Source organism: Symphalangus syndactylus, chromosome 8 (assembly GCF_028878055.3).
Source record: "Symphalangus syndactylus isolate Jambi chromosome 8, NHGRI_mSymSyn1-v2.1_pri, whole genome shotgun sequence".
Classification (NCBI taxonomy): domain Eukaryota; kingdom Metazoa; phylum Chordata; class Mammalia; order Primates; family Hylobatidae; genus Symphalangus; species Symphalangus syndactylus.
In genome coordinates, this window is record NC_072430.2 from 72,776,925 (window position 1) to 72,799,194 (window position 22,270).

Consider the following 22,270-nt stretch of genomic DNA (forward strand, 5'->3'; position numbering starts at 1 on the left):
CTGCCTGTAATCCCAGAACTTTGGGAGGCTGAGGCAGGTGGGTCGCTTGAGGTCAGGAGTTGAATGCCAGCCTGACCAACACAGTGAAACCCTGTCTCTACTAAAAAATACAAAAATTAGCTGGGCATGGTGGCTGGCGCACACCTGTAATCCCAGCTACTCAGGAGGCTGAGGTAGGACAATTGCTTGAACCTGGGAGGCAGAGGTTGCAGTGAGCCGAGATCGTGCCACTGCACCCCAGCCTGGGAAACAGCAAGACTTTGTCTCAGAAAAAAATAAAAAAAGAAGGCCAGGCACGTGGCTCACGCCTCTAATCCCAGCACTTTGGGAGGCCAAGGCAGGCGGATCACCTGAGGTCAGGAGTTTGAGACCAGCCAGGCCAACATGGCGAAACACTGTCTGTACTAAAAATATAAAAATTAGCTGGGCGTGGTGGCGCCACCTGTAATCCCAGCTACTTGGGAGGCTGAGGCAGGAGAATCACTTGAACTGGGAGGCAGAGGTTGCAGTGAGCCAAGATCGTGCCACTGCACTCCAGCTTGGGCAACAGAGCAGACTCTATCTCAAAAAATAAAAAAAAGAAAGAAAAATAAATTTATTTCTCACAGTTCTGAAGGCTGGTAAGTCCAATATCAAGGTGCCCACATTTGGCGAGGACCTTCTTGCCGCATCACCCCATGGCAGGAAGGTGACAGGTGAGAGCACAAGTGAGAGAAAGCAAGAGAGGTCCCCACTTGATTTTATAACAAACCTACTCTCTCAATGACATTAATCCATTCATGAGGGTAACGCCTTCATGACCTAATCACCTCTTAAGGGTCCCCCCTCTCAACACAGTTGCATGGGGGATTTAGCTTCCTATCCATGAACTTTTTTTTTTTGGCAGGGGGAGTCGGGGGGTGCAGTAACAGTCTCTCATTCTGTTGCCCAGGCTGGAGTGCAGTAGCATTATCATAGCTCACTGCAGCCTCAACTTCCTGGGCTCAAGAGATCCTCCTGCCTCAGCCTCCCAAAGTGCAGTGATTACAGGTATGAGCCACCATGCCTGGCTAACTCATGAACTTGGGGGACACATTCATCCACAGCATATGTATGTAAGTCTTAATATGTGTTCTTACTGTGAGCCAAACACTGTTATATGTGCTTTATAAATATGTACATTTAATCCTTGAAGCAACCCTATTTGGTAAGTACTATTACCCACATTTTAAAGGTGAGGAAATTAAGGTACCAAGAGGCTAAGAAACTCGCTCAGAGTGACAAAGCTATTAAATGGTAGAGTTAAGAAAAGAACCCAAGAAATCTGGCTCCAGAGTCTGTGCTCTCAACCACTACGCTGTTCATTGAATTTTTTTGTTGTAATACCATACATAATTTTTATATTATCAAGTGTACCAATATTTTCCTTCATGACTTCTGAATTTTAATACACTCTTTACAAAGATTACTCCACTGGATAGTTACTTTAAAATGTATTCATGTCTTATAGACAGTTCATAAATTTCATCTTTTATATTTACACCTTCAATTCAGTTAAGATTTATTTTTAAGAAGGCAAAAAATCCAGCTTTTCCTAAATGGTTAGCCAGCTGTCCTAATTTATTGAATAATCTTTTTCCCTATTGATTTTAAATGGTGTTTTAATTATATATAGTAAATTTCCACAAGTATTTGAGTTGATTTCTAAGCTCTACTGTGTTTTATTAATTTTTTTTCTTCTCCAATTTCAAAGTCTTAGTAATCATTATTTCATAATATATTCTAAATTTTTTTTTGGCCTCATTTTCCTTTTTAAAAATTTCTTGGCTATTGTTTTGTTTTGTTTTTTTGAGATGGAGTTTCACTCTGTTGCCCAGGCTGGAGTGCAGTGGCGTGATCTTGGCTCACTGCAAGCTCCGCCTCTTGGGTTCAAGCCATTCTCCTGCCTCAGCCTCCCGAGTAGCTGGGACTACAGGCGCCCGCCACCACACCTGGCTAATTTTTTTGTATTTTTGGTAGAGACGGGGTTTCACCGTGTTAGCCAGGATGGTCTTGATCTCCTGACCTCGTCATATGCCCGCCTCGGCCTCCCAAAGTGCTGGGATTACAGGCGTGAGCCACCGCGCCCGGCCCAGCTATTCTTACATAGTAATTTCCCCCAGAAAAACTCAAGTATCAGTTTGTCAGTGTACTGAATGTATATTATGAAAGAGGGGAGGCACTTATAAATATTAATAGAGAAACACTTAAGGTTCATTTAGTCCAAATTTCCATTTACAGATGAGAAACTGAGACTCAAGTAAGTTAAGTTGGCCAGGCCACAGAGCTACCTAGAAGCACTACGGGTCTCCTGAATCAGATTTTTTCTATGGTTGGAAACTAGAGCCAAAGATGGTACCATAAGGAAACAAATCAGAGATGGAAGCCTACACTTCTGGTCTGGCTTCTTTTGGTCTCTTCCAACATCCCTCATCTTCAAAACGTAGCAAGAAACTTTGTGCCTAACTACCCTAGTTCACAGAGTCAGAATCCTGAAGTGTAGAAAAGGTAAGGCAAAAGGGATTCTTGGAGAGTTATGAGAGTCAAGTTCTGACCCAACCAGAAGGGCAATCAAGCAGCATGATTTCATATCATTTGCTTAGTATTTGAAACACTGGAATTTCAGAAAATGAGTATTGCTATTTTTTTTTTTTTTTTTTGAGACAGAGACTCCCTCTGTTGCCCAGGCTGGAGTACAATGGCACAATCTCGGCTCACTGCAACCTCCACCTCCCGGGTTCAAGTGATTCTCCTGCCTTAGCCTCCCAAGTAGCTGGGATTACGGGTGCCTGCCACCACACCCGGCTAATTTTTGTATTTTTAGTAGAGATGAGGTTTCACCACGTTGACTGGGCTGGTCTTCAACTCCTGACCTCAGGTGATCCATGCACCTCAGCCTCCCAAAGTGCTGGGATTACAGGTGTGAGCCACCATGCCTGGCCAAGTATCACTATTTTTATAGTAATATGCTCTTTGCCTAAAAAAAAAATTTAAAGACACTGACCAGTGGGAGGCCAAGGCAGGCAGATCACGTGAGGTCAGGAGTTCAAGACCAGCTTGGCTAATGTGGTGAAACCTGGTCTCTACTAAAATAATACAAAAATTAGCTGGGCGTGGTGGTGCATGCCTATAATCCCAGTTACTCGGGGGGCTAAGGCAGGAGAATCGTTTGAAACCGGGAGGCAGAGGTTGCAGTAAGCTGAGATCATGACACTGCACTTCAGGCCTGGGCGACAGAGCAAGACTCTGTCTCAAGAAGGAAAAAAAAACAACAACAACAACAGAAAAAAGATATTGACCAGGTCCATTCACCTTATTTAGGCCTATGTCCAGTTTAGAAAAACCGAAGAAATGTGTATAGACTTACAATCTCTCAATATCTTCTCGGCTTGGTTAGCCATAATTAAACATGGTTTTTTCTACTAAATTCTTTTGGGATCCTTTTACCTGAATGCTGCTTTCTTCATCTTCTCGAGGTGACTGTGCAGGCATAACTTCCACATCTGAATTATCAGATGAGGTATTACGTTTTCTCTTCTTACCCACTACAGGAGTGATGGTGCTAAAAAGGAAAAACCAAATTCATTTTCAGTGAAAGCAAAGAAAATTTAGGAGTAAAAAAACATAATTAATCTAAACCATCACATACAAAACTTCCAGACAGAAGTTTTCAGATCTTCAGTCAATAGGACACACAGCTAACTAAACCGGGTGTTTGAAAAAAAGAAGATATTAGGGTTTGTAAACCACTGACTGACCCTTATACCGTATTTGACAAATCCTTGTTATTACTGTTTACAAATACCTGAAGGAAGGTAGCACAAGATAGGAGAACAAATACCAGAATAAGAATTAGAACACTTGTTACAGTTCCACTTCTGTCACTACAAAAGCATTAGTTTCATTATTTGTAAACATTAGGGAGATAATACCTGTCCTGACAGTCACTGAGGCTCAAATAAGAAATATAAAACTGTCTTTTAAAAGCTGAAAAATCCGGTACAAATATAAAGCATTATTATAATTGCACCACAAAGCCTGAAGAATCCCAGGGAGTAAAAGCTAGTAAGAAAGGAGAAGATACAGGACATGGAAGGGAAAGAGAGGACACTCAATTATGACAAGAATTATGTGGCAAGCCATCGCTTTTCTGTCAACACTGCTTAAAGCTAATGGTAGATGCTGAAATCTCCAATTCACAGAAGAGATGCCAGAACAGGACAGCTATGTCTCCAGTAGTTCTCTTTTTACTGATGTGGGTGGTAGGAGGTAGTAAGAAATCTCTTTCACACTACAGTAATACAAAATCAGGACAAATATATGAATGCAGAGTCACGGCTTTTAAAGGTAACTCCCAACACAGTGACTATCTTTCCTGTGCCTTCGTGTTTTCCTCTTAAAATATGCTAATTTCAATTTTCCATTTAACAAATCCTATAAGCATTAGGACAGAAAAAAGAAAGGCCTTATTATCTTCTATAATAGATCACCTTGAACTATGTAGCTGGTAAATACATGTAAGTTCCTCAACGCTTCTTAGAAATGAGTGCTCTGCCCTCAAATGTCCCATCACAATAGCAAGGAGTACTCACTTGAGCTTGCTCTTGCACGTCCCATCCCAATAGCAAGGGGCACTCACTTGAGCTTGCTCTTGCACGTCCCATCCCAATAGCAAGGAGCACTCACTTGAGCTTGCTCTTGCACGTCCCATCACAGTAGCAAGGAGTACTCACTTGAGCTTGCTCTTGCCCTTTGTTTTGGAGGCACCAGATGTTTTACTCTTCTTTGGCTTCTCCTCTTTCAGCCTCTCTCCAGCACTCTTTTTCCTGCGTTTCTTCTCGCCTTCCTCCTCTGGCCGAACGCTGGGCAACTCGTCCTCATTTAAGACTCGAGGTATGTTCTGCTCACCGCGGGCACGGGCTCTCGCAATGGCCTCTGCTACAATCCGATTTGCTTTCTCTTGCTTCTTCTGGTGTTCCAATCTGCGGTTTTCTTCCATTCCTGTTTTTCCCCCCGAATGAGGAGCAGAGCTTGCTGGTGATGACAAAGCTGCCACTTCACTGGCACTTAGAACTTTAACTACAGAGAGCCCAGAAGAAGCCCCTTGGGAAGAGCCAGCCTGTAGAAATAAAGACACTACAATTTCAACTTGCTTGTAGTTAAATGGCCTAAATAAAATCCAGCTCTGAAGCATGGGGGCTAGAAACTAGTTCTTTAATCCCTCAAGAACCAAGCTCAGACTAAATCTTATTGAACCTACACCTACTTTTTTTTTGAGACGGAGTCTCACTCTGTGGCCCAGGCTGGAGTGCAATGGCGCAATCTCGGCTCACTGCGAGCTCTGCCTCCCGGGTTCACGCCATTCTCCTGCCTCAGCCTCCCGAGTAGCTGGGACTACAGCCACCTGCCACCACGCCCGGCTAATTTTTTGTATTTTTAGTAGAGACGGGGTTTCACCGTTTTAGCCAGGATGGTCTCGATCTCCTGACCTCGTGATCCGCCCGCCTCGGCCTCCCAAAGTGCTGGGATTATAGGCGTGAGCCACCGCGCCCGGCCCTCCTACATCTACTTTTTAAAATGTATTCTTTTGGTGGGAAAGGGGTGAGAAAAACCAAGAATTCTGCCAAAATAATCTTTTTGCTATGCTTCCATCAATACACATCTCCATTACTTCAGAAAAATTACAACTAATATACCCAATAATGGTCTCTGGCCTAACAGTAAAAAAATTCAAATTCTACTCTTGGCCTACCTTTTATCTGCCTGAGCGGGGCGGGGGATGGCGGGGGAGGAGGACTGATCACTTATTTCTTTGTATCATTTCTGAAATATCATTTAAAGGATATCACAAATCATTTTTATTTCACAATAATATTAGGAAAAGATTGTAAATAAAACAATTCAAAGATAAATACTAAATAATCTCGTATCCCAAAACCCAACAATCCCTCTCTAATCTTTTAATAATATAATTAAAATAAGGTTTCCATGGATGAAAGAATTAAGTCTGCATCTCAGTTCAGAGATATAAATCTAGAATGGCCCCACATTCAAGAATAAGTGGTTGCTGAGGGCAACAGCAATGGACTAAGTATTTTTGTTTTCTTTCTTTTCCTTACTGTGTAAGTCTCTCACCTGCGGCTGCAGTACCACCTTGACTGGTACTGAAAGTCTTTGTCCTGGGCTTTGTCCTGGTCCCATTATCTGAGCCTGCTGTACAGAGGACAGAGTCACTGGCTGGGTTGAGGGTGGCTGCTGGGGTTGTGGCTGCGATGATGGTGGCTGTGGTACAATCTGGATTTTTTGCTGTGGCTGCTGCACCTGCAGCTGGATAGTTACTACCTTGGCAGGCTGCCCTTGGGCATTCTTGGCTTGAGTTAGGGCTGCCAGCTGGTTGCCCTGTAACACTATCTTGCCTGGTAGACTCCCTAGCACAACATGCCGATGTCCTTGGGGACCTCCAGACTGTGGCTGCTGGAGGACCAGGGTGATGCGTTTCGATTCACCCTAAAGTGAAGAAAGGAAATTGCAAGAGTACAACATTAAAGAACGGTATACTCTGAAATATTTACACCAGTTTTCTTCATCCTAGAATCATAAAAACTACAAGTCAGAAGACACAGTACAATTCACTTTGTTCATCATCCTATCTGTCTTGATGGAATCTTTTTTGTTATTTTTAGAGACAGGGTCTTGCTGTATTGCCCAGGCTGCTGATCAGCAAGGGAGTGCTGCCCTGCTCCGTTTCCAACCTGGGCCAATTCATCCCTCCTTAGGCAACCTGGTGGTCCCTTGCTCCTCGGAGGTCACCATATTGATGCCAAACTTAGTGCAGACACCTGATTGGCGTAGCACACCACAGCCCAGAACTCCTAGGCTCAAGTGATCCTCCCGCTTCAGCTCCTGAGTAGCTGGTACTATAGGTGCATGCCACCATGCCCAGCTAATTTTTATTTTGCTTTTTTGTAGAGATGAGGTCTATGTTTCCCAGGCTGGTCTCGAACTCCTGGCCTCAAGCGATTCTCCGGCCTCAGCCTCCCAAAGCGCTGGGACTATCAGCTGTCCTGATAGAATCTTTTCTATAATGCTTCTGCTCAGTAGGTATCAAGCTATGTTTTAAAAACTCCTGATGGAAGGCTATCTTCTAATGCAGCAGTTCATTTTTGGAAACCTAATAATACAAAATTCCTTATATTGAATTGAAATCTGCCTCCTTGTAGCTTCTTCCCACTAGTCCTACTTTTTTTAGAGACGGGGGTCTCACTATGTTGCCCAGGCTGGTCTTGAACTTCTGGCCTCAAGCAATCCTCCTGCCTCAGCCTCCTGAGTAGCTGGGATCACAGGTGAGAGACATCGTGCCTGGCTAGTTCTTCTTATCTCAATGCTGTGCCCCCACCCCCACCAACTCTTTGGCCCTTTATTCAGATGCTAGAGCCTCTACCTTCTTACACTAGAAACTAACACTTTCACTGAGCAAAGTAGGAGGGTGACAATCTTAGTAATAAGAATAAAATAAAAATATAAATAGCTTTTACAAGTCTTGCAAATATAAAGATAATTATTCAAAGATGTTTCTTTGTTCCCATAGTATCCCATATTTCTCATAAAACTTTATATCACACAATTATTGTGAACTCTTGCTTAATATCTGTCTTTCCTGGCAGACGGTGAGCTCTGTAAGGACAGGGACTGTGTTTGTCTTATTTAGCACCAGCTAGGTACAACGTAAGTGTGTAGTAAGAGCTCAAAAAATATGTTAATATTCACTGCTTCCACCCAGCAAGTACTAAGTATGTGGCTGTCACACTAACCGATAAAAAGCAAAGATGGAATTTAAATAGGCTTTCCCAGAGAAAGCTCTCATGCGCTCACTCTCTCTCAAAGAGTTGCTGGGCCCTCTATGAAACCAAAATTCACCTCCCCCTTTCACTCAAGTCACCTGGGTAGGTGTAGAGGTCAGTGTAACTGCAGGCTTCAGTGGGGGCCCTGTGGCCCCAGGGTTTCCAGCAGGAGCTGAACCCTTAACTGGCTGGAGGACCAGCTGCTTTACTGGTCGGCTGGGCTGGACAATGCGCTGAACAGCAGCCTGGTTCCCAGGGACCTTGGCGGCCAACACTGTATTACCAGAGACAATGGAAACACCTGGTCGAAGGGGTGTGCCGGTTAGCACTTTGGTAAAAGTGACTTTTCCACCATTGGCTGTGCCTGCCACCAGGGGCTGAGCTGTGCTGGTGATACCTTGGGCCTGAATTTGTGCCACATGGGCACCAGTGACTGAGGAGCTTGGTGGGGCCTTAAGGATAACAATCTTAGGGGCTGACTGAGGTGGCTGCCCTCCAGCACTACTGGAGGAGACAGCTGTGGCAGAGACACCCATGAATGGATTCCCTTGGCTCAGGATCTCCTGGCTCTTGGAGACCTGCAAAAGTCCTGATGTTGGCGTCGATGTCTGTAAGACAGGTTGGGCTGGCTGCTCCTGGCTGGCAGGCTGAGTGGTATAATCATGCAAGGTTATGGATTCTGGGGCTGGAGCTGTGGATTCTTTGGGAAGTTCTGTGGGAGCTGTTTCCTCTGGTGGAGGGACCAGTTCACTTGCTGATGAATTCCCCACATCACCACCTCCACCATCCTGGTTCATCTGATCCAAGGAGTCCAGAGAGCTTGGCAGTCCAAGGGCTTCCTCAATGGGGTCTTGTGTGACTTGGTTAAAGCTGTCATCAGTCAGAGAGTCCAGGCCAAATAAATTTGGGTCATCGAACAGATCCATGATGGGGTCTGCCATCTTGGGAAAGTAATGGAGGGTATTTCTCCAAGGTCTAGGGAGGGAAGGGGAGGGGGGGTACTGGCTCTCCCCTCCCCTCCCCTATTAAGAAAAAAATGTACACAATGTAAGAGGACTACTCTTCAAGTATAGAGGCAAGAAACAAGTGCATGTCAGATTGTCCTGACCTTCATGGAGCAAGATGGCTACGTCTTCAGAGGAAGATGGTGGAACTCCTGTTGTAGGAATACAAATACATATGAAAAATAAGCAAAGTTGGTGATCTCAGAGAAAATTTTTCCTTCTTACGTACTGTTCTTAATATCAAATAGCCATGAATATAGGAGGGAAATGTGGGGAAATCTAAGGACGGACATACAGCAGAAAGAACACTTATGTTTCTGCTTCAAAACTAAAACTAAAAGAGAAAAACAATAACAACCTCCTCTTGGGCACTTACACCTACAAACTTTAAAGACTCTGTCAAGAGCATTTGGCTGTCTCTCTCCGTTTCTTTTAACACTTATTATTCTTTGGTAAAGATAAAATTTAATATTCATTTACCTTCTATTTTCAGTTTTTAAGTTAGTAGAACTCAAAAATATGCCACCAGAATTACAGTGACTCTATAAAGGTTTCTGGATATATTCTATTTTATAAATTTTTCTTGTGCTTTATATATTTTTACTTACTATTGGCAAAAATAACCACCTTTAACCAAGGCTTATAGTACAATCTCACCAAACTGATCATACAATTTTACCCAGGAAGTTTTGCAACCTTTATTCTAGTTAACATATTAATCTATAATGGGATTTTTGTTCTGAAGTCCCCTCTCAAGAAACCTTTCTCACATTTAAGATTAAAAAGGTCAATTGCAAGGGATTCAACATTGTTTCCAATTTATATTCCCAACTTCCTCTCTTACCATCTCTTACATATATCTTACATTCCAGTCCAACTAGACTACACAATTCCCTTAATGTGATTCCTACCTGTGTGACTTTGCTTATGATGCTGTGCTTTCTGCCTGGAACACGTCCTCTCCATCCCAGTGCCAATAATCTCTTCGCAGCTAAAATCCTACCAACCCTCAAAGGTCTTCTACTCCAATAAGTGAGCCCTGAACCTCTGACCCTTTAACAACTGAGCAACTTGTGATGACTTGATCCCTCCACCTCCTTTAAATACCCACACCATTGTTCATACCTTATTTAAAGCACTTATATTTAATATTTTATTATAATGACCTAAGTCTGTCTATATCCTCTGAAGGCCCAAATGGTTCCTTTGTGCAAATTGTAAAAAGTTGCCCACTTCTGAAGATGCTTGGAAAACTGCCATACTAAATATATAAAAATTGGTTATGAATGTATGCAACGTACACCCTCCACAACCCTGTACCATTGCCCAGCTCCTCTTTCTCTGGGAGAAAGTTCTTGGATGGTGGGGACTATGTTTTATTTATCTGTGGATCCCTAAAGAACCAGCAGGACATAGCACATATAGTAGCTAATCAAAAAACAGTTAATGAATTATACTTGCTCACATTATCTGGAGTAAACCATTCGATCCTCACAGAAACTAAATGGTATTCTTTGATTCTAACATGAGATGGTAAAAAGCTTCCCATCTTGAAAACCTGTCTTATGAATGGCTAAAAGTAGGTTTACAAAATCCATGTCTAGGGTTTTAAGTTCATGAAACTAGTGGAAAAAAGAAAAGCTATCAAAGACAAGGAAGTATATCACCATAAAACCCAAATATATGAAAAAGAAGTATCTGTTCTTTGTATATGATGACAATATTTGACAATACAGGAAAGTCTTGCTTGGCAAGACCATTTCTCCTAACTTTTGGAAGACACCAGATAAGAAATTTGTCAGAGACACAGTCCTGACTGAAGGAGACTTTTCCATATAACCCCCACGCTATGTTTTTTCCTTCCCAACCCATCTTTCTTATCCTTATAAAATATAATATGGGTTAATAGATCAGATACTCCAACACAGACAAAGAGAACAAACACGTGAGTCAAAATTATAAAGTATACATGGTATCTCCAACAATGTTAAACAAGATCTTCCTTGCTTCAGTAATTGCATACTTTTCATATCTCAACCCAAGATCCATACCATCTCCCATTCCTGGCTAGCCTATTCCACCAGCTCATGCCAGCCTCTCATATCTAATATTTGCCTCCAAATTGCTCAGAATGGCAATCAGAAAAGTTACGAATGTTTCCTGATTTAACGAAAACCTACTCAATAACTTGATATTAATAAATTTCCTCCCCCTTATCATCAACTTTTTTCCAGTACACCTACTTCGGCACCAATTATCTTTCATTCTCTATTCACCATCAGAAGTTAAAGTATCTACAGCCAGGAGTAATATAAAAACAACAGTGAAAGTTTCTTTTTTTTTTTTTTTCCGAGACAGAGTTTCACTCTTCTTGCCCAGGCTGGAGTGCAATGGCGTGATCTCGGCTCACCGCAACCTCTACCTCCCGGGTTCAAGCAATTCTCCTGCCTCAGCCTCCTGAATAGCTGGGATTACAGGCCTGCACCACCACACTCGGCTAATTTTGTATTTTTAGTAGAGACAGGTTTTCTCCATGTTAGTCAGACTGGTCTCAGACTCTCGACCTCAGAGGTGAGCCGTCCGCCTCAGCCTCCCAAAGTGCTGGGATTATAGGCGTGAGCCACCACGCTGAAAGTTTCTACTAACTAGAAGTTTACGTTGCAAATAGTTTATAGCCTGCTCCTTATTCCATGGAGTGTTTTGTCGCTTCCATGATTCATTGCTATTTGTTAATTCTAATGCTCTTCCTTTCCCCCATAATGATCCAATCTTAGGCCCAGATTTTTTTTTTTTTTAAATAGGAGAAACAAGGCTAATGGTTTCTGATGAATCTCCTTACCCCATATGACTTAGTATAAGCTTTTTAAAGATCAATGCATTATCATTTATCTCTCCCTTCCCAATTTTCGAACCAAATTTCTGCTTCTCCTAGTTCGGTCTATGCCTAATAATTCAAAAACCTTGCCACCAAGTACCATTACTTCTCAGTCCCATCATCTCACCTATACTGACCCAATTCATCTCATATTTTTATCCTAGCCTCCTACTTCTTTTCTAGCTCCTGTCTTTAAACTGTCCTTGACTCTTACAAGATTAAATCCTCTCCCAACATACATCTAACTTTTTTTAACCCTCCTTCTACTACTACCTGTGGGTCACCCTGGCTATATCCACATATGGCCTATTTATTCTACCAAGCTCATCCATCCCATGAATCCTCTCATCCATCTCATGAATTCTCTTTCCTTGATTCAAACCCTAATAGCAAAAATGAACAGATGTTAAGTGGGTTTCGACGCAAGTAACTGCCTAGATAAAGAAGTCTCACCAACTTTTATCATATTAAGAATGAAAAGCCAGTGTTGGCCCACCATTCCCCAAAAGAGAAACACATGTATGTGCTCAAAAGGAAAGACAAAACTTAGTGGTTGTACTTAGTCACTTTCCATAATTACAAACTAATGACCAGAATCATGACAGAAGTCTTGGAGGGCATGTGGGGGGTGAGGGATGGCAGTGGAAGGGAAAGGAACAAACTAGTCAGTTAAGGTTAAAATCCAAGGCCATCTATCTATAATCGCCAAATAACAATCCAGTTGCCTGTAAAAAAAATTATATATGCCAGTATAGCCCTTCATTTCATCTCCTTCTTAAAGGTGAAACTACTGCTTCCCCTTGAGACAAGTACAAACTGATGTTCTTCTGCAGCTTTACCACCTTTAATACAGTTCTTGATTTTTTTGGAAATCTAGAGTCCCAGCTCTCTCGTTCTTATTTTACATTATTCCTCACCTTTGCCCATTTCTATAATAAACTGTCTGTCCTATGATAAAGTATTTTGTTTTAATTCTACCCTATATTTTTCCATCTCAATCTCTCCATACCTTTCAACAAAGCAGTGATTCTCAACCAGGGGATGGAGACTAAGGCCCTTAAGAAGGGCTTCTGGGAACTGAGGGTGAAGATAAATGTGCAGTTCTTAAAGGTGTATTCAATATTATAATTTTATATTTATCAAGTGAAAAAACCACATCTCATTGTTTAGGCTATTTATATTTATTAACACTGGACAAAGCCTTCTTGGCCAGTGAAGATCTGTAAAAGACACATGTGAGGAGTAGGGGGCAGAGAAAGAAACATTCCTGGCTTGGCAGAGTTGCCAATATCTTTGGGATGGGATAAGATTTCCTATAGCCTCTCAAAAGGAGTTTATCATCATTTACTGTTTATGATGGATGAGAAACACTGCAAGAGATTAGTTCAGTCGTCTAATGGATAAAATTATGTAAAATGAGCTACAGATATCTATTGCCCACTTATAGATTTCCCCGTAGTGACAACCTCTTAGAAGACAATGAACGAATGCAGTATTGAGCCATGCTGACCTCTTTCTGTAATGTGCACTTTTAGAAAGTACCACTCATGACCACTTAACCTCTAGCTGCTCAAAGGTTCAGAAAAGAATAAACTATTTTATTTACTTCAAAGAACAAATCTTGTTGTTGGAAACTGTATCCTTTCAAGAAGATCAGTTGCAGATAGACATAAATACATGTTACTGAAACATAAGATGGGTAGAAACAGCTTAATTTAAATGAGAAATACCTTGAAAATAAAATAATCCAAAGGGCTAAAATGAAAATCACCAACATAATTTTAAAAGAGAAGTATTTTAAAACTGTACCATGAAGACATTTGTGAGACACGAAGGGTCTCAAATCTTATACAGAAATGAAAAATAAACATCCAAAGTGAATGCAATCACAATTTAGGGTCAGCAAAGGATCAGGATGGAAAGACATAGGACCAAATTGGAGCCACTCAGATTTCCTAAGTAGATCAAGATCCTAGGCCATTTTCTCTGTCTTCACCATTCTCACTGCCAAATGTGTGGCTACTCTGTTTTTGTTTTCCAATTACTGAAAGAGAAAGCACTCACACCTCAATCAAGGGTATGGTCATTTGGGGGAAAATAAGGCTGGTAAAGTAAGACCTTGTGAATAAATCGGAAAAGCAAAATAGGCAACTACGACAGCTAAAGACATGTATTTTCAGGGGGTAAAGAAGAAACTAGAGAGATTCTGCACTCATGAAAAAAGGGAAAGGGCGAGGTGAGGAAGTGAGGGGTTGATGGAGAGGAAAACGCGACTGGGGTGGGGGTGGGGGGGACCCGGGTACATTACCTGCTCATACTGCCGGGGTTCGTGCCAGTAAGGTCCATACAGCAGAGGCAGAAGATTTCTGGTAACTGGAGATCCCAAAATGGAAATGAGGTACATGCACTTGAGGTAAGGAGCTAGCGGGGGTGCCCTCCAGGGTGGGGATGGCCAAGACGGGAAGATGCGGGGGGTGGGGGGTGTGGATGCCCGGGATAGGAGCAATGTTAGGGCGGAAGCTGCAGGCTGAGAGGCCCGACAAGCCCTGAAGGAGAAAAGGAGCTGTGCCTCACCCCAGTGGAGGAGAGGTGGCTTTACCTGCAGCGGCTGTGGGGGGCCGGTTCGCCCCTCTCCCTGTCTCTCCAGCACCAGTTCCCCCTCCTCCTGCGCAACCTAACATGATGCTCCTGCCCGCCCCGCGCCATCATTGGCTAAAGCGCGCCGCCACTCACCAAAGGCGAAAAGACGCAAAACAGCGCAAAGGGTGGGACTATAAGGAGCTCCCTTCCCCCTCCCTCGCAGGTTAGGTTGAGAGCGCACGGAGAGGCCTATCCGGTTTCTAGGGCCGAGGCGAAGCCTGCAGCTTGCTTGAAAAAAGGGGGCTGGCCAGAGGAACAGTCTCATAGTACGCGAAACCAGCCCTGGAGATTAAATTCCCTACCATCTACACTGTATTCTTCACCCTAAAGAGTATAAACTTGGGAGGGAGGGTTCCGCGCTAGGCCAGCTCCGCCTCCCTCTGAATCCCCGGCCTTCTAGCAGCCCTGTCAACCCCTCTCCTGTAGTGACTACACCGTATCCCACTACCTAATAAAAGGGGCCAAATCTTCTTCCCTCCATCGTGGGAGTCAGCCCAGCTGGAATATGGGCCTTTTAAAGCACTCTTTCTGCCACAACACATAAGGTTGCCGTGCATTTTTGACACTCTGACCCTTCAATACCAATACGGCTTTTTAGACAGTAATTCCTGGGGCCCTCTAACAATTCCCGACCCTTAGCCCCCTCAAAACAAACACTCCTCACCCTCTAAACTCGGTTTCCTGTCCCCCCATCTCTTGAAACTCAGCCCATTTGACCTTTTAATCAGTGTCCACTTTGCGATGTCACTTGAAATCACTCTAATTCCCAGTGAGACTAGACAACCCCAGAATGATGGTGTGCAAGCTTAAATCCACCAAAGTAAACTTTTTTTTTTCCTTTTTTGAGACAGAGTCTCACTCTGTCGCCCAGGCTGGAGTGTAGTGGCGCAATCTAGGCTCACTGCAACCTCTGCCTCCCGTGTTTAAGCGATTCTCTTGCCTCAGCCTCCCGAATAGCTGCGATTACAGGCGCCTGCCACCACACCCAGCTAATTTTTGTATTTTTAGTAGAGACAGGGTTTCACTACGTTGGCTAGGCTGGTCTCGAACTCCTGACCTCAAGTGATCCACCCTCGCCAGCCTCCCAAAGTCCTGGGATTACAGGCGTGAGCAATCACGCCCCGCCAGGACACTGTTATTAAAAAGAGCAGTTTAGGCCGGTGCGGTGGTGGCTCATGCCTGCAATCCCAGCATTTAGGGAGGCCGAGGTGGGCAGATCGCTTGTATCTAGGAGTTCAAGACCAGCCTGGGCATTATATAGTAACACCTAGTCTCTTAAAAAAAAAAAAAAAAAAAAAGATGCCGGGCGCAGTGGATCACACCTGTAATCCCAGCACTTTGGGAGAGCGAGGCGGGCAGACCACGAGGTCAAGAGATCTAGACCATCCTGGTTAACATGGTGAAACCCCGTCTCTACTAAAAATACAAAAATTACTGGGCAAGTCCCAGTTACTTGGGAAGCTGAGGCAGGAGAATCGCTTGAACCTGGGAGGCAGAGGTTGCAGTGAGCCGAGATCACGCCACTGCACTCCAGCCTGGTGACAGAGCAGGTGCAGTGGCTCACACCTGTAATCTCAGCATTTGGGAGGCCAAGGTGGGCAGATCACTTGAGGCCACGAGTTTGAGACCAGCTTGGCCAACATAGTGAAACTCCATCTCTACTAAAAATACAAAAACTAGCTGGGAGGGGTGGCACTCACCTGTAGTCCCAGCTACTGGGGAGGGTGAGGCACGAGGATTGCTTGAACCCAGCAGGTGGAGGGTGCAGTGAGCCAAGATCATGCCAAGGCACTCCAGCCTGGGCAACAGAGTGAGACAATGTCTCAAAAAAGAAAAATAAAAAGGGCGGCTTATTTCCTGACCATTAGTTTCCTCTGAAAGTATCCTCAACACTGAAATCCTATTTTCTTAATACTCTAAGGACACAAATTAGGAAAATCAACTTGCTTTAGATCTCCTATTTTTAAAGATCCTAGCATTACCACTGTCGCTAAAAACGCCTAATTACCACTCCTGTAAAGAGCAATACTGTTTTCCCATTCACTGTGGCTGAAAACCTCAACAGTCTCTAAAACCTCCCCCTGTAGCCACCATCCAATCATTTGCCAAGTGTCATTGATTCTCTTACAATATATAACAAAGATTTTGGAGCTGCCAAAGACTCTGTCAACCTTCTTAGTGTACAGATGAGAAAACTGAGGCTTAGAGAGTTGAATGTTTGACTATGAAACTAAGTGGCAAGTTAGGATTCATATATCTGACTCCTATTTCTGCTGCCATCTCCCTTACTTATGTAGTTGCTTGTGTAAGAGAAAAGCCTCATAAATAATCTCTCTACTCACCCTACTAATCCATTCTGCAACCAGATTAATATCCTAAAACACAGTATGGCCAAATCAGACTTGTGCTGGAAAATTTTCTAAGGCTCTCAATTACTTAAGACAACATCTTATATTTCCTGTCTTATTTTCCACCATTCGTCTACATATATATACTTGCTAGCCAAAAAAAAAGACAAATTACTATTGTCATATTTTTTCTAATCTGAGCCTAATATTGCTGCCTTCAAATTATACACATCTTTAATTTCTTTCTTTGCATTACCAAAATCTTACTTATTATCCTCTAAGTTCAACATCAAATGCCTCTTATTACTTCAATATGTATTGAGTATATAATATGCCAAGTAATCTACTAGTATTAGGGATCCAAAAACAAGTAAGACATAATCCCTACTCTCAACTCACAGTAAGTAAGAGTGCATTTGTGTATGTATGTGGGAAGAGGGTAAAGAGTAGGCAGTATGACAACAGTGACAAATAAAAACAATTATAATACAAGGTGATACATTCAATAAGACCAGCAGGGGCTTAGGAGGAAAAAACATCAATAAAGTAGTTTCTTTTTTTTGTTGCTGGTTTTTTTTTCTTGAGATGGAGTCGCACTCTGTTGCCCAGGCTGGAGTGCAGTAGTGCGATCTCGGCTCACCGCAACCTCTGCCTCCTGGGTTCAAGTGATTCTCCTGCCTCAGCCTCCCGAGTAGCTGGGATTACAGGCGTCCACCACCATGCCCGGCTAATTTTTGTATTTTTAGTAGAGATGAGGTTTCACCATGTTGGCCAGGCTGGTCTCGAACTCCTGACCTCAGGTGTTCCACCCACCTCAGCCTCCCAAAGTGCTGGGATTACAGGTGTGAGCCACCGCGTCCAGCCAAGAAAATAGTTTCTTAAACAATGAGGAAAAGTTACCAGGTGGGAGGGAAAGATGGGCTGTAAGAAAGGGATATTCAGGCAGCAGGGACAGGAAGAGGGAAGGCAAAACAAAGCATAGCAATGAGAAACAGTATGAGACATGTAGAGGAAACTCTAGTTCTGTAGTTCAGCCTTGCTAAAGTGTAAATCGCAAAGAAAGAACTGGGTGGAGATGAAGCTGAAGGGACAGGTAAGGGCCAGAGCGTGGAGAGCCTTGAATAACAATTTTTTTTTTTTTTTTTTTTTAATTATACTTTAAGGTTTTAGGGTACATGTGCACAATGTGCAGGTTTGTTACATATGTATCCATGTGCCATGTTGATTTCCTGCACCCATTAATTCGTCATTTAGCATTAGGTGTATCTCCTAATGCTGTCCCTCCCCCCTCCCCCCACCCCACAACAGTCCCCGAAGCGTGATGTTCCCCTTCCTGTGTCCATGAGTTCTCATTGTTCAATTCCCACCTATGAGTGAGAACATGCGGTGTTTGGTTTTTTGTCCTTGCGATAGTTTACTAGGTGGATGAGGAGCCACTGAAACATGGAATAACATAATCAGAATTACATTTTGATTAGCTAACTCTGGCTTTAGGGGGTGAGAGGACAGAGGACACAGAAGCAGTTAGGAGGCTGCTGTGAGACACCAGAAAGGAGTTGTATAGTGAACATTTGCTGTTTTTTTTTTTTTCTGCTCAGCAACCAAAAGGCCCCTTCCTATATTTTCCATGGAAAGCTGGATCTTATCTCCCCATATGGAGCCTGGGGAGACAGGGTTCAATTGCCTCCTCCCCTTCCTAGCAAAGAGGAAGTATGCATGCACATGACCTAGGCTAGTTTAAGTGGATACTCCTGCTGGGGAAGTCTTGACTTTGCAGGAGTAATGCAAGACCCAAGACCAACCAGTTAGACAATATCTGGCAATGGCAGACATTAGAGTCCAACTGTAGCATCCTATATAGACTGGTCAGTGGTGTGACCATGACCTTCTCTTTGGTCTTCCCTCCTTTGATTTCACACCATTCTCTAAACCAGGTTCTCTAATATTCTCATTACTTTTTTGAGCCATTCAATATCCTTCCAATAAATTTTCTTTCTGCTTAAGTTAGCCAAAAGATGAGTCCTGTTGTTTGCAACCAAGAATCCTAACACAATTATTAGGGCCTAAATTATAGCAATATGGTTCAAAAGATAGTGATGGAATTGTTTATTGGCCTTTTGCTAAGATCAAGTTTAAAACATAATAATGGAAGGGAAATGACAAAGCCAGAAACACTTAGGGAATAAAAATCAGTAGAACCTGGAGTTCAGAGGGAAAGATGAGTAGTTTAGCCATATTGAAAATGATCTGCCTAGGGCTGGGCGCGGTGGCTCACGCCTGTAATCCCAGCACTTTGGGATGTAATCCAGGCTACTCGGGAGGCTGAGGCAGGAGAATTGCTTGAACCAGGGAGGGAGAGGTTGCAGTGAGCCAAGATCCTGCCACTGCACTCCATCCTGGGCGACAGAGGGAGACTCCATCTCAAATAAATAAATAAATAAATAAATTTTTAGGCCGGGCATGGTGGCTCACGCTTGTAATCTCGGCACTTTGGGAGGCCAAGGCGGGCGGATCACGAGGTCAGGAGATCGAGACCACGGTGAAACCCCGTCTCTACTAAAAATACAAAAAAATTAGCCGGGCGTGGTGGTGGGCACCTGTAGTCCCAGCTACTCAGGAGGCTGAGGGAGGAGAATGGCGTGAACCCGGGAGGCGGAGCTTGCAGTGAGCCAAGACTGCGCCACTGCACTGCAGCCTGGGTGACAGAGTGAGACTCCACCTCAAAAACAAAAACAAAAAACAAAAAAGAAAATGAGCTGCCTATAGTATGTTAAGTAGTGACAGTAGGAGGTTGGCTGTATGAGTCTAAAAGTCTGGCTTGGAGATAGATTTTGAGAGTTATTAGCAACTAAGTGTTAGCTGTAAAAGTGGAGATTACCCAGGGAATGTGAAGAGCAGATCAAGGATAAGAAAAACTGCAAGGCTGGGAGGCCAAGGCCAGAGAATTGCTTGAGCCCAGGAGTTTGAGATCAGCCTGGGTAACAAAGGGAGACTGTCTCTACAATTAGGCCGGGTGCAGTGGCTCATGCCTGTAATCCCATCACTGGGAGGTGGAGGCAGGCAGATTGCTTAAGCCCAAGAGTTCAAGACCAGCCCGGGCAACACGGCGAAACCCTGTCTCTACAGAAATACAAAAATTAGCCAGGCGTGTGACACAGGCCTATAGACCCAGCTGCTTTGAGGGCTGAGGCAGGAGGATTGCCTGAGCCCGGGAAGTTGAGGTTGCAATGAGTCAAGACTGGGCCACTGTACTGTAGCCTGGGCAACAGAGTCTGACCCTGTCTTAAAATAAAATAAAATAAAATAAAATAAAATAAAATAAAATAAAATAAAAAATTAGCCAGGCATGGTGGCACATGCTGTGGTCTCAGCTACTTGGGAGGCTAAGGCAAGAGGATCACTTAAGGCTGCAGTGAGCCATGTTCATGACACTGCATTCCAGCCTGGGTGACAGAGACCCTATTGGAAAGGAGAAAAGAGAGAGGGGAGGAGAGGAGAAGGGAGGGGAGGGGAAGGGAGAAAGGAAAGAAAGGAAAGAAAAGAAAGAAAGGAAGAAAGGAAGAAAGAAAGAAAAGAAAGAAAGAAAGAAAGAAAGAAAGAAAGAAAGAAAGAAAGAAAGAAAGAAAGAAAGAAAACAAACAATTGCACAAATATTGCTGGGAGAGACAAGAGAATGTTAATGTCTGTGAAGAACTGGAGAACCTATATCCATTCCGAAGAATGTAGCTGCAATTCACTTCTAATTAAGTCCTGCCAAATACAAACATACATCCAAGGTTGAAAGAAAACTTCAGATTTTCCAAAAGCCAGAATTTTGACTGTAAATAACTAATTTTTTAAGAAAACTAAACACTATGCAGGATAAAGAAAACACTTAGCTGGGCTGGGCTCAGTGGCTCACACCTGTAATCCCAGCACTTTGGGAAGCCGAGGCGGGAGGATCACGAGGTCAGGAGATCGAGACCATCCTGGCTAATACGGTGAAACTCCGTCTCTACTAAAAATACAAAAAATTAGCCGGGTGTGGTGGCAGGCGCCTGTAATCCCAGCTACTCGGGAGGCTGAGGCAGGAGAATGGCGTGAACCCAGGAGGTGGAGCTTGCAGTGAGCCGAGATTGCGCCACTGCACTCCAGCCTGGGTGACAGAGTGAGACTTCGTCTCAAAAAAAAAAAAAAGAAAACACTTAGCTGGAGACCCAGCTGAGATTTTTAGCGGAGTGAGAAAAGCTAAGGAGGAACCCAGGAGAACATCAGAAATTAAGAATCAGAATAATGCCTTCTTAAGCAGGTAGAGAAAAAGCAGCTAGAGAAGCAAGACAGTGCAGTGTCACAGAGGCAGAGAATAGAGATTTGCAGGGGAAGAGTGATCAATCATATCAAACAAAGCAAAAATGTCCAACCATATAAGAACTTTAGGACTGGGCGCTGTGGCTCACGCATGTAATCCCAGCACTTTGGGAGGCCGAGGCGGGCAGATCACGAGAGGTCAGGAGATCGAGACTATCCTGGCTAACATGGTGAAACCCCGTCTCTACTAAAAAATAACAGAAAATTAGCCACGTGTGGTGGCGGGCGCCTGTATTCCCAGCTACTCAGGAGGCTGAGGCAGGAGAATGGCGTGAACCCGGGAGGCGCAGCTTGCAGTGAGCCGAGATCACGCCATTGCACTCCAGCCTGGGCGACAGAGCGAGACCCCGTCTCAAAACAAAACAAAACAAAACAAAAAAACTTTAAAATGTCCATTCGATGTAATAATTGAAAGCCTTTCTGATACCTACTTTCCACTGTCAAACCAGAAGTGAATCTGTCCATGTGAGTTTTCATAGCATTATGTGTAGTCCTCTTTTAGGATAATTATCTTTTACTTTATATTTTACTTACATTTGTATATGGAAATATAATGAGCTTTGAAGTCCAAGGGACCTGGGTTCAAATTTCTGTCCCGTCAAGAAAATCAACCTTTCTAAGTCTAGCTCATTCCTCTACATAAAGGGGATAACAGTATTAAGTTACAGGAACATTTATGAGGATTAATGAAACAACTGGCACAGTACTTGACACATAACTGCTAAGTCCTAGTAGGTACTCAACAAATGTTGCTGGAGAAATTGGAAAAAAAAATTGTTTTTGCCAATATCTATACCTAGGTTACAGTAATCAGCCTGAGAGAGGATCACTACCCAGATTAATGGCCTCCAAAATAGTTTAGTTTCAGTTGGCTAATACCTATGAGCTTGAGTGCACACTCTAGCTCTCTCTCCTTTTATATTAAATCTAATTTAAGGTGAACAGGAATAGCTACATTCTAGATTCTAGAGTCTGAAGATCATGTTCAACTAAATGGCTTTGGTCAGCCTAAGCCTGCTCCAGATGTTCTATGTCACTAGTATCCCATTTTGAGTGGTGAGACTTCACACTCTAAAGGATCCAAGGAAGGATCACAAAAATTGCAAAAACACCACTCCCACCCTCAAACATTTTTTCCCATGGCTTACAGGACACCACACTTTTCAAGTTTTCCTTCAATCTATTTAACCACTTTTT

General features: G+C 43.3%; 1 protein-coding gene across 22 annotated transcripts in view; it reads right to left on the reverse strand.

Annotated features, from left to right (window-relative positions):
- CHD8 (chromodomain helicase DNA binding protein 8) overlaps positions 1–22,270 on the reverse strand; it is a 71,573-nt gene that overhangs the window by 37,868 nt on the left and 11,435 nt on the right. For 8 of the 22 annotated variants that reach the window (XM_063644654.1, XM_063644653.1, XM_063644652.1 and 5 more), the window contains exons 2-6: positions 8,968–9,015; positions 7,958–8,800; positions 6,154–6,525; positions 4,752–5,137; positions 3,466–3,580 (exon numbers count right to left, since the gene is read on the reverse strand). In XM_063644654.1, the coding sequence (XP_063500724.1) occupies positions 3,466–3,580; positions 4,752–5,137; positions 6,154–6,525; positions 7,958–8,800; positions 8,968–8,973 (1,722 nt within the window). In that variant the 5' untranslated portion in view covers positions 8,974–9,015. The other 14 variants (XM_063644663.1, XM_063644657.1, XM_063644662.1 and 11 more) reach the window with 8 other exon arrangements.